This window comes from Galendromus occidentalis, unplaced genomic scaffold (genome assembly GCF_000255335.2).
Source record: "Galendromus occidentalis unplaced genomic scaffold, Mocc_1.1 scf7180000075563, whole genome shotgun sequence".
Classification (NCBI taxonomy): Eukaryota; Metazoa; Arthropoda; class Arachnida; order Mesostigmata; family Phytoseiidae; genus Galendromus; species Galendromus occidentalis.
Genome location: NW_003803553.1, coordinates 178,411 through 188,755, shown reverse-complemented (window position 1 = coordinate 188,755; position 10,345 = coordinate 178,411). Strand labels below are relative to the sequence as shown.

At 52.3% G+C, this 10,345-nt stretch overlaps 1 protein-coding gene across 1 annotated transcript; it reads left to right on the top strand.

The window, feature by feature from the left end:
- The first annotated feature begins 3,189 nt into the window (after positions 1-3,189).
- PEK (pancreatic eIF-2alpha kinase) lies at positions 3,190-10,261 on the top strand. Its single transcript, XM_003737519.2, has 18 exons — positions 3,190-3,810; positions 4,221-4,444; positions 4,614-4,642; positions 4,730-4,858; positions 4,963-5,133; positions 5,240-5,365; positions 5,479-5,648; positions 6,760-6,940; positions 7,053-7,336; positions 7,425-7,543; positions 7,677-7,971; positions 8,244-8,370; positions 8,486-8,638; positions 8,748-8,867; positions 9,072-9,257; positions 9,345-9,455; positions 9,549-9,635; positions 9,750-10,261. The coding sequence occupies exons 1-18, from the start codon at positions 3,344-3,346 to the stop codon at positions 9,879-9,881; spliced, it is 3,111 nt and encodes a 1,036-aa protein (XP_003737567.2). The 5' UTR covers positions 3,190-3,343; the 3' UTR covers positions 9,882-10,261.
- The last annotated feature ends 84 nt before the right edge of the window (positions 10,262-10,345 follow it).

The window sequence follows — 10,345 nt, the reverse complement described above, 5'->3', positions numbered from 1 at the left end:
TTTCCCTCGCTAGGCCTACCAGACCGGAGGCACCACAGCACAGAGGTACACCACGCACTTGAACCGGGAACCGCGCGTTTGGCCGGAGGACAACACAGAAAAGCTCAGGCTCCGGGCTCCATTTGAGCTTTGGATGTCGCTGCTCCAAATGACGAGGGCGATGGCGACACCAACAGCAACAACAACAACGACTACGGCGATGGAGCTCGTGGAAGTGGGGGTCTCGGTGATAGAGAGACTCGCTCGAAATTGTCGCCGTCAAGTGAAGATGAAGATGGGGGTCGCTATCGATCAGAGCCGACACGATTGTCGTCGTCGTCGCCGTCGATTCGATGTCGTTGTTGTTGCTGTTGCTCTGGCCCTCACCGAGCCTCTGGTTGGAACTGTTTCGAACTCGCTGTGCCCCGGGCGATGACGTTCACTGCAGGGAACAAAATGATAACCGTAGAATTGTGAGTGATTCTAGGAGAAGCGGGCGGACGGGCTGGCGGACGAGCGAGCTAGCGAACAATGACCGACTGATCAACCGTCGGTCCGTCAACAGCGCGACTCAGTGGAGGTTCTCCTGCTGACTCTGCTGCTGCTGCTGCTGATACTCCTGGCTGGCGGCCTGCCTGCTCCTGGCTGGCTGCCGCTGACTGGCCTCTGTCTGGCAGGGTGGCCCTAGCGCGCCAGGCAGGAGGACGGACGGACGGACCGACGGACGGAGAGGTTGAAAGGATGGCTGGCTGGATGGGTGGCTTGCTGCTCTGGTGTGCGCAGTCCACAACGCGCACTCACTCAAATGTGTTTTGATGTGGGTAACAGCGCCGTCTAGTCTGCGACTCAAGAACTATGCCGAGGCGCCACTTAGGCCACCCACCCGAAAACAACAGATACGAGACACTTCTATCATTGGCAGACCAGTTCGCCGGGTTCATCAGCGCTCGGGAAAACTCGCGCCTCGGCGGCCTGAGAGTCAGGGGCAGTGGCAAGCTCTTCTTCCCGCCGGACAGGTCTCTGAACGATCCCTGGATTCAGGTCCCTACTCTGAGTGTCCCTCTAAGAGAAAAGAGGGGAGCTGCTCATAACGAGGGGTTCAGTGGAGTGTTTCATAAAATGGTCCAAGACGCGATTGGACGATGAGCGGGCTCGCCTTGGAGCGAGAATGTCTTTCTGCAGTTCGTATCAGTAGGGAATCCTCATTCAACGGGAGCTGTCGACCATAGAGAATTCTAAAATGTCAAAAAGCTGATCGAACAACTCAATGGACGACTCACAATCAACATGGTATCTTCATTTTTCCCTGACCGTGGTCAAGGGACGACGTTTGATGAATCGTTCAGTCTACAGAAAAGCGCGAATGCTCTACGCCGACGCTGAATGATTGTCACCACTCGAAATCGTTCGAGCTCCACGCGCCGGCTTCGTCCCAGTGGCTGACAGTCACTCGCACTAGTGCGGCGGTGGAAGGCCTGACTACATGGGGGCTGTTTTGTTGCACTCATCAGCTGTCGGATATGTCATGCCCGCTGTCCACAGACCAGAGCTCGGCTGTCAGGCTAGGGGGATTCTGAGCCGAATGTTCACCACGCTCGTAAATATGAGCGATAGAATACGCGAATTGTGGTGTGTTTTTTTTCGGGGAGGACCGGGAACAAGGAGAACGCGGCGGCGTATAACGTATAACACCGCAAGATGGGACGATGGGACCCTTTGTTGACGGCGCGGCGGAGTGAATACAATGATGTCGATGATCTCTGCCCCGAACTCGTGAGGGTTCGGGCCCTTAATTTCCACGTCTCAGCGCTACATTCTCCTGCTCCCACTCGCCCGGGTTGAAGGACCGGGGGTCCTCGTCATAGGGCGCGCAGATCAAATTAATCCGAACTCTAGCTCGCAATCAGGAAAGAGCCCGCCCGTTGTCGGATTTGGTGTCAAGTATGTACATTCCGAATCTCGGATGGAACGCTCTAGTCCGGTGGAAGGCCTGACTACATGGCGGATAATTATACTCGGACACGGCGTCATGGATTGAAGAGACCTTTTTGCAGATGGATGTCGGGTGGGGAGCAGCTCTTCCTACCACGCGGTTGCCTCACAGCTCACAGATTTTCTCGAGGATCGGACGACAAAAAACTATTCAGATGAAAATGAATGACTCGTTGTCAGTATCGTGAGCTCCGCCGAAACTCAGGTGAGATCGGCATGATTCGTTTGAGACGTACAGTATTCCAGTACCGTGTCTTGACCTTAACCATGAGTCAGCCGTGATGTCACTCATATCCGAGTTTCTTACGAGCTCGACGAGTCCAATAATGCCCGCCGAAATATTTCGATGGCGCCACGGAGCGAAGCCTCGGGTCGTCCCGGGTCAGTCGAACGGAAGAGCAATGTCGGAGCTCAAGATCTGCTTCGAGATTCCAAACGGGCGTGTAGAGGACTTCGGGAGGCCCTTTGTCTCAGCGTAAAGCATCCGTTCCCCCCTCTGATATTCAGGCTCGTCCCCGCGACTGCAGGATCGTGGACATCTGTGAGGAGTACCCACCCACTCCCACGTAAGAACTCGCCAAGCTGGGGCTCAATGCACGGGCCGCCGTGAACTTTTCCAGCTCACGCCCTTCTACGAGTTCGTGCCTGAGACCTTGGAGCTCGTCTCGATCGGAATCCTCGGTCTTTTAGCAGGCTGGATTCCGAGCGCCAAAAATCTATGCCCCCCAAGTCCGAGTCGAGCGCGCGCGTCTCCATTGTCTGCTTCGACTAGGGACGAGATTCAAAGCGACAGTCGCCATCTTGGATAAGGCAAAGTGGCCCAGTCACCACATCTCACCACCGCCACCAGTGGTCTGTCTATGAGAGCAGCAGCACCCCGTTTGTTGATGTTATTGCTGCTGTTGCAGCCGCCGCGGCCAACGAAGAGCTCCTCCGTGTGTCGTGTTGTTCAATGGGACGTGTCTCAATATCTTATTCACGGATCTGAACACGTTTTACGGGTACGCTTTTTTTCCTCGAGCGTGCTCTTCTGTGTCGAGCTCAGGCGCGGATTAAGTTGTTTCTCTGTGCACGTCTTGACCACGATACTCGATGTCGTCCGCGGTGCTATCCATCGGAGTAGAATATTGTTGAGCTTCTAGCGGTCTCTCGAACCACGGACCAACGAGATTCGCTCCGGAACACCCTAACAGAGATCCCATTGATCCGAACACCACCGTGTCCTTTATCAAGCTTCTAAAGTGCTTGATGGATGGATGTTCGGGCGCACGGGGAAGCAGGCAGGCTGACTGACTGTCTTATGTAGCAAAAAACGTGTGTGTTTGTAGTGCGTATTCGAAACTTGCGCTAAATCTTTGCATGGGCTGGCTCAATGTTGCGCTGTTTCCTGCTCACTGCGCTACTTCTAGTCATGCCGGCTTCGACGATTCAGTCGGCAGGGTTCGGAAGCAATGACCCTCAGCTGCCGGACTGTTCAGTCGTTCTGAACTCTGCCGTTAGTCACGACGTTGCCTCCGATCTGGTTTTACTCTCAACGCTTGATGGAAAAGTTACCGCTGTCGATTCCTTGGGGGGTGGCATCATCTGGCAGTTCGAGTCAGGGCCCGCACTCCTTTCCTCGTCCCCGAAGACCCTATTCCTGGAAAACAGTCGCGGCGAAACAGCTACGTGCATTCCTTCACTCGATGGATCTCTCTATGTTTTCGACGGCAAGAACATACAGCTGTTTGTGACTGCAGAATTGCTTTTGAGGAATAGTCTCAAGACCGGCCAGTCAGTCCTCACCGGAGGAACAGAGATCAAAACCTTCGGATTGGATCCGCGCACGGGACAGGTTCGGTGAGTTCTCCGCGAGCTTCTTACACTCTCTGATTCCTGTCATGCTCGTCCAATCAAATATGGTAATACGATTATCAGAATACATGATAACACGTCGATTAGGGGGGGCATCGAAGAAATCGATGCTAAGGAAGGTCCCAAGACGAACTGAGAATCCGCAAAACGTGATATTTGCGTCCAACATCGTAGGCCGAGCTCACATGTATTGCTACCGTCAGCTGCTGGGAGAATGCTATGCGCCCTTCCCCAGCAGCGCATGATTTCAATCTGTCTCCGGAGTGGGAGGCTTTTTCTCAAAGAGGGAAGAAGCCAAGGCGTCGATGCTAAGCTCGACGTAATTCCGAATAATTCGCAATTCCGTCATGGCGAATGAAGACTCTTATCTCGAGAGGATGCACTCCGTTTTCCAGATATATCTGTTCCACGGACGGAGGATGTTTGAACTTGACGGACAGTGACGGGAAAGTTGGGACGCCCGGAGATGCCGACGATGTCGTCGTCATAAGACGGCACAGTCAAACCGTACGAGCAATCGAACCGCGATCCGGCACGGAGAGATGGCATTTCTCCGTCGCGGAGAACGAGGTCCAATACGTGCCTGAGACTTCCACCTGCGGGCGCAAGGCATCCCATGGTGAGGTCTCATTCTGAATCGAAATTGTCCGAATAAGCCCGAGGATCAACTTTTCTCCTCGCTGGTAGTGACGAGTCGGTAGACAGCATGAGCAGTATTTGAAGAGAGCAATGTCTCCTCGAGGCGTCTATCTTAGCTAACGCAGCTCCGTGTTCTTTTTTTTCGGCAGAGTCGCATCATTCGAGGAAAGGCGAAACGGTTGGTTTCAGAGCTGGGGCGTGTTCTTTTCCATTTCGCGTAATTCAAAACTTAAGAAATTCCTGACCATTCATTCTCGATTGCCAGGTTCGTATACTTGCGAGTAAAGGTCTTGTTACGAGCTCTAAACGGAACAGCAATGACATCAATTGGGAAATCCGACTGAGCGCTCCCGTCGTTGGAGCTTGGAAGCTCGAGAACTCTCGTCTGCAGCAGGTCGGAAGTTATGCCTCTTTCAATTTTATTAATTTCGGGTCATCGTGGTTCAAAGTCTCAATCATACCACATCATCATCACTGTCTCGCTTCCTCCATATGCAGATCGATCTTTTCGAGCCGGCGAATATCATTGGCATGGACGAGAACGGACCAAAACCATTCCTCCACCTCGGGGTCTACCAACAGCAGCTTTACATGCATCAGAACCAGAAAGGAGGCGGTGAGAGTCCGCCGTCAATCGACACATACGTTCGGCTCATGTTGGAACATAGCGTGAGTAGGAGAAACGCCGTCCGCGGGAAAGATCTCAGTGCGTAGAGCAATGTCATTTGCTAATCTCAATCGTCGACGACGTAAACTATCACGCTCTTTTCCGCAGATGAGTCAAAAGTCTCAGAACGCCCTCACCCCCGTATCGGAGGGCGCTTCCACTGATCTCATCCCGCAGATGTTACAGACGTTGAGCGACAATGAAGAGTTCGACACGGGAATCTACTTCGTCCAGGTAGGCCTCATCGGTCAAGACTCGCCGCGATCCATTGGAGACCTTGTCGTCCGAATGCCGCTTTCTCGAGTCCTCTCCGGTGCTAAATGTTGCCAACTCGGTTTCCTTTGAAGGACGAAGTCGATGATGGATGTACGCCTCAGCTTTTACCGCCTTCCCCGGCTCCCTCGCAGAAGATCGAAGGCATTGACTCGTCAACCCTCGAGAATATTTCAGGGGGCGAGCTGAAACTGGAGGGAAACTCCGAGGAGGTCAATATCATCTACGGTGTCTACTCGATGTGGTGAGCTTCTACCAACGTCGCTCATTTCTTCTTCAATCACTTCTTAGTCTCTAGAATCCCTCTTCGCGGTCTAGGAGGGACCGCCCTCACCGAGAATTAGTCGAACGGCTATCGAAGCGGAAGCTACGAGTCCCTTATAGCCGGTTGATCTTGCACCTCCTACCTACATTCCGAGTGCCACCGTCCGGGCTTCTCCGGTTCCCTGGGAAAACTGAGGGACGCTGGCGTCCCTCCTCCTTAAGGGCCTAAAACCATACATAATCTCGAATGTATTGAGCTAGGTACCTATCATAGTTGTTCGGAGACGACGGAGCGACCTCGCGTATTCTGCGATGTACATAGAGGTATACGAGTGTCGTAAAGACTCCTCTCGATCAGTCCAGTCTCTCTCGTTGACTCCGTTTGCTAGAACTCCGGAGCTCAACAGCGACGGATAACCCGTGCGTCTCCGTCGGGCGTTATCGAAAGGAAAAAGTCCTCGGCGTGGTCGCCCCGTTTCCCACCTACGAACCTACCTACTCTTCCCGATTGGAGCTCCGTGGACGATTCGGAATCGAATCACCCGCGGCTCATGTCCGGACCACTCCACGAGTTCCTGAGGCACCAGGCTCCGCGACCTTGACATATACATCGGGGAATCCCAAAAATCAAACGAGGAATGGGTGAATGATCCGATCCCACCTGTGACGTTTACGACTTGCGAACACGTATACGAGTGACCCAAGATTCATCGTTCCTTTGAGCCTCGAGCTAGTGCGATCTTGCCGGACGTCTCCGAGGCGTGATCCCGGATGCGGCAGCTCGAAATGCTGATTGAGTCCGGACTGTCCGCGCAGGCGACAGATACAGCTGTGTGGCGGTGGTAATTTAGAGATCTGCGCCAGCAGAAGACCTCATCCGACGATTCTGCGGACACCGGCTCCGTTCTCGGCGCAACAGTCATCGTCCAAGTCCGAACTTGATTTAGACGACGCGTACTCAGCTAACTCGACCGTCGCGACGGTCAGCTCCCCGCATGCATGGACTCAACCGGCCAATCGAGAAAAAAAGGCCGACAGAAGCTCGAACCCAACAGCGAGGACTAACCAATGTTTTTTTGCTCCTCCCCCAGGCATTATTGGAAGGAAATTTGTGTCCTTTGCGTGGTTGTCTCTGTTGCAACCAACTTGTTCCTGTCAAAGCTTCTCATGCGATTTGGAATAAAATTACCGGCGGCGCTCCTACCGAGAGCACCGAGCACTACTCAAATATCTGATGCTACCGGTACCACGACCTTGACGAATTCATCGAAGGTGAGCATATCATTCTCCACGCCCATAAGGAGAGCACGAGCCATCGCTTTTAGTGAGCCTCCGAGAGAATGACCGGTCCCGACCGAAAGCTAAGCGCATCTATCCTTTGAAGACATTCACTGGCGGCGCGGATGAGACGCAGATACAAAAAGCAGATGCGGTCACACCGGATTCGCACAACCAAGGAAACTACGTATCGAGGTTTGCCACTGACTTCGAGCCGGTACGCTGCCTCGGGAAAGGTGGATTCGGAATCGTCTTCGAAAGTCGAAACCGAATCGATGACTGTTCCTATGCAATCAAACGGATACGATTGCCCTCCAAACAAGCTGCTCGCGAAAAAGTTCTACGAGAAGTGAAAGCCCTGGCGAAATTAGATCATCCTCATATCGTCAGGTGGGTGACTCGATCACTACCCTGTCCGAATCTTGACAGCCCCTGCCCGACTCAGAAAGATCGAACACCGTCCGAATTTCTCTCGCAGGTATTACAACGCGTGGCTAGAAACGCCGCCTCCGGGATGGCAAGAAACGGTTGACGATGCTTGGAAGTCGACGCTGCCTCTGTCGTCCAGTAATGCACTCTCGAACGACGTTGGAACTGGTGAGTGGAGTTCAACAAGTGCAATATTCCATCGGAGATCCCCGCTCTAGACTAAACCCATACACTGAGCCCATAGTATGGCATGATATGTTAGGCATATATGAGGATCTGACCGATTCGTTGGTTCCCGCAGTCGCGACGGTGGCCACGGAATCGATCGCGGAAACGGCAAATCCCTTGAAAGCGGCGAGCGTCAATCCATTGAAACCTTTCGATGATCTCTTCGACGAGCGTGAGACGAACAAGATTTCGTGTGTCACGGAAGACATCGGGAGCTTGAGCGGGAGTTGGTATAGCAGCGATCGAGAGGAGGAACCTGACGACAGCGAAGGGTGCGAATACGATTTGTGTCGTACTCCGGCTACATGTGAAGATTCTATCGTTTTCCAATCGTCGAGCGGTGATCACTCAATTGTGTTTGACTCGAGGTGAGTTTCTTGCTGACATACGTCTCCGCTTCCGATAACTCGAAGAAGCTTCGACTTCTACCGGCTGGGGAATCCTAGTCAGGCTCGCGCCTCCAGAGTTTGAAGTTCCTTCAGGTTTCTATCTTTCTTCGTCGATTCTCTCTGGGGTCCTTGCCCTTGCTGGCTCTCGGAATCCATGAAATATCTAGCCACGGGATAACATTCCGTTTCCCCATCTAAGTGATCATCTTCCCTACATGAGGAATTTCCCCGCTTCATTTCGTCCGTTCCAGACGTACATGGTTCCAGAAAGGTCTCAATGGCTTTCTCCGTTCCAGAACTCCCAGAGATCTCTCTGTCCGAAGGAGACTCCCGAGAAGAAGAGGGTCGGAGTCCGGCGATGGGAACTCCACACAACCGGTGAGTTCTCAACGCCTCCTCTACGCGCTACGTGGGTTGAGTCCCCCACGGTGTCCGATCTTGGCACCCGGGGGAAATCGCACCTGATGTTTGATGAGTGTCATCTGATTTCCAGGCCGTGCCGAAAAGACCGTCTTGCTTGCAGCTTGAAGAAGCCCCGTCAACACAGCCTGTCTACCTTTATATACAGATGCAGCTCTGTCGAAAAGAGTCTCTGAAAGAGTGGCTCTCACACCGAACCACTCTTGATCACAGAGGGCACGACAAGGTGAGATGACTTCCTGGTCCCCATCGATTGGTTTTCAGCTATGACCGGAATTAGGTCGAAGAATGTTTCACCTCCTCGATGCTGAGAGCTATTCTTTAAATTTTCGTAGATACTCGACATCTTCTTTCAAATTTCTTCGGCCGTTGAGTACGTCCACGACAAAGGTCTCATCCATCGGGATTTGAAACCCTCGAATATATTTTTCGCCACCGCGGACGATGTTATCAAGGTTGGTGCTCTTCGACGTCATGACACACAGAATCAAGCGATATGATATCACGCTATAGATATGCACAGATTTGTATGAATCAAAACGCGCCATCACATCGACATAATCTCGTGTTCTCCGGCCTCCAGACGGCGTTTCTGTGGCCAATCGAATTTTTTGTCGAATTTCGCCGGAAACCTTGCTCCACGGTTTGATGATTTTCAGGTGGGGGACTTCGGACTCGTGACGGGCACTGACAACAACCCAACTCCCGGTTTCACACCAGCTCAAGCGAATGAGAGCCTCATGTCATTCGATGGGAACTTTAACGACCTCCAGCTGACCGACAAAGTCGGTACACAGCTCTACATGAGTCCTGAACAAATAACTGGAAACAAGTACAACCAAAAGGTCAGTACTTATCGGAAGAGTGAGAAGGTTATACCGTTGTCATTGAGACTAGTGATTTGGATCAATGACATTTCCTTCTGCTTGCAGGTGGATATTTTCTCCCTAGGACTAATATTCTTCGAATTGCTGTGGTCGCTACCCACCCAGATGGAACGCGTCAACACTTTGACAGCTATTAAGCAACTTCATTTCCCGAGAGTGAGTATCTTTCACGGGCTCCCTAGTAAAAAGCATGCTGTTGCACAATCCAGTGGAACGACTTTCCTGACTAGAGATACTGCTTCTGTGTAGGCGTTCAAGAAAAGTTTCCCAATCGAATACCAGCTCGTCCGCCAGATGGTGGCAGCGGATCCGACCAATCGCCCAAGCGCACTAGAGGTTCGTATAAATGGGTTTTGCTGAGTTCACGATGCACCGTATTCCCGAACGAGAGGTGAAAGGCGGTCACGTGGCTGTTCTCGGGACTTCCGAGTAAACGTTTTCATTCCGCAGGTCCGCAAGAATTCTTTATTCGATGAGTTCCGTCAAGAGCTGCCGCCCGCCGGAAGACGACGCACACTATCCACAAGAACGAGCGTCGGCAGCCAGGATAGTTCGCAGTCTACAGCGCAGCACCAAAGCTGAACGAACGCCGCGGCGAATCCAAAGATCAAGGGTACACGGAGAACGGGAGACTCTTCGTGTTCTCTGCTTGTTGATGATGTCTCAAGGTCCTCGCTGATAATTACGGATGTGAAGAAGTAAGGAAAGGCTCCGATCCACCCGGGGCCATCACGAATGACGATCAATGAATTGTTCAAGAGCTATTCGAACCGGCAAATCACAAGAAAATTCCAGCTCCATGCGTTAATTCCGAGTACCTTTGAGAAGAAGCCATCTAGATAGATGTAGGGGAATACCCTCGCAATGTTCAGACGCGCACATGTAAAGATGTTGTATGGATTGACTTCCGGACCCTCGATGACGATGATAATAAAGCGAAGTGTTGGGTTAGAAATATACATGAGATTACATTGGACTCCCTTTCGTTGCTCTCGAAGTTCTCGTATGCGTTTGTTCTCGTACAATGGCCCTTGATGATAAAATGA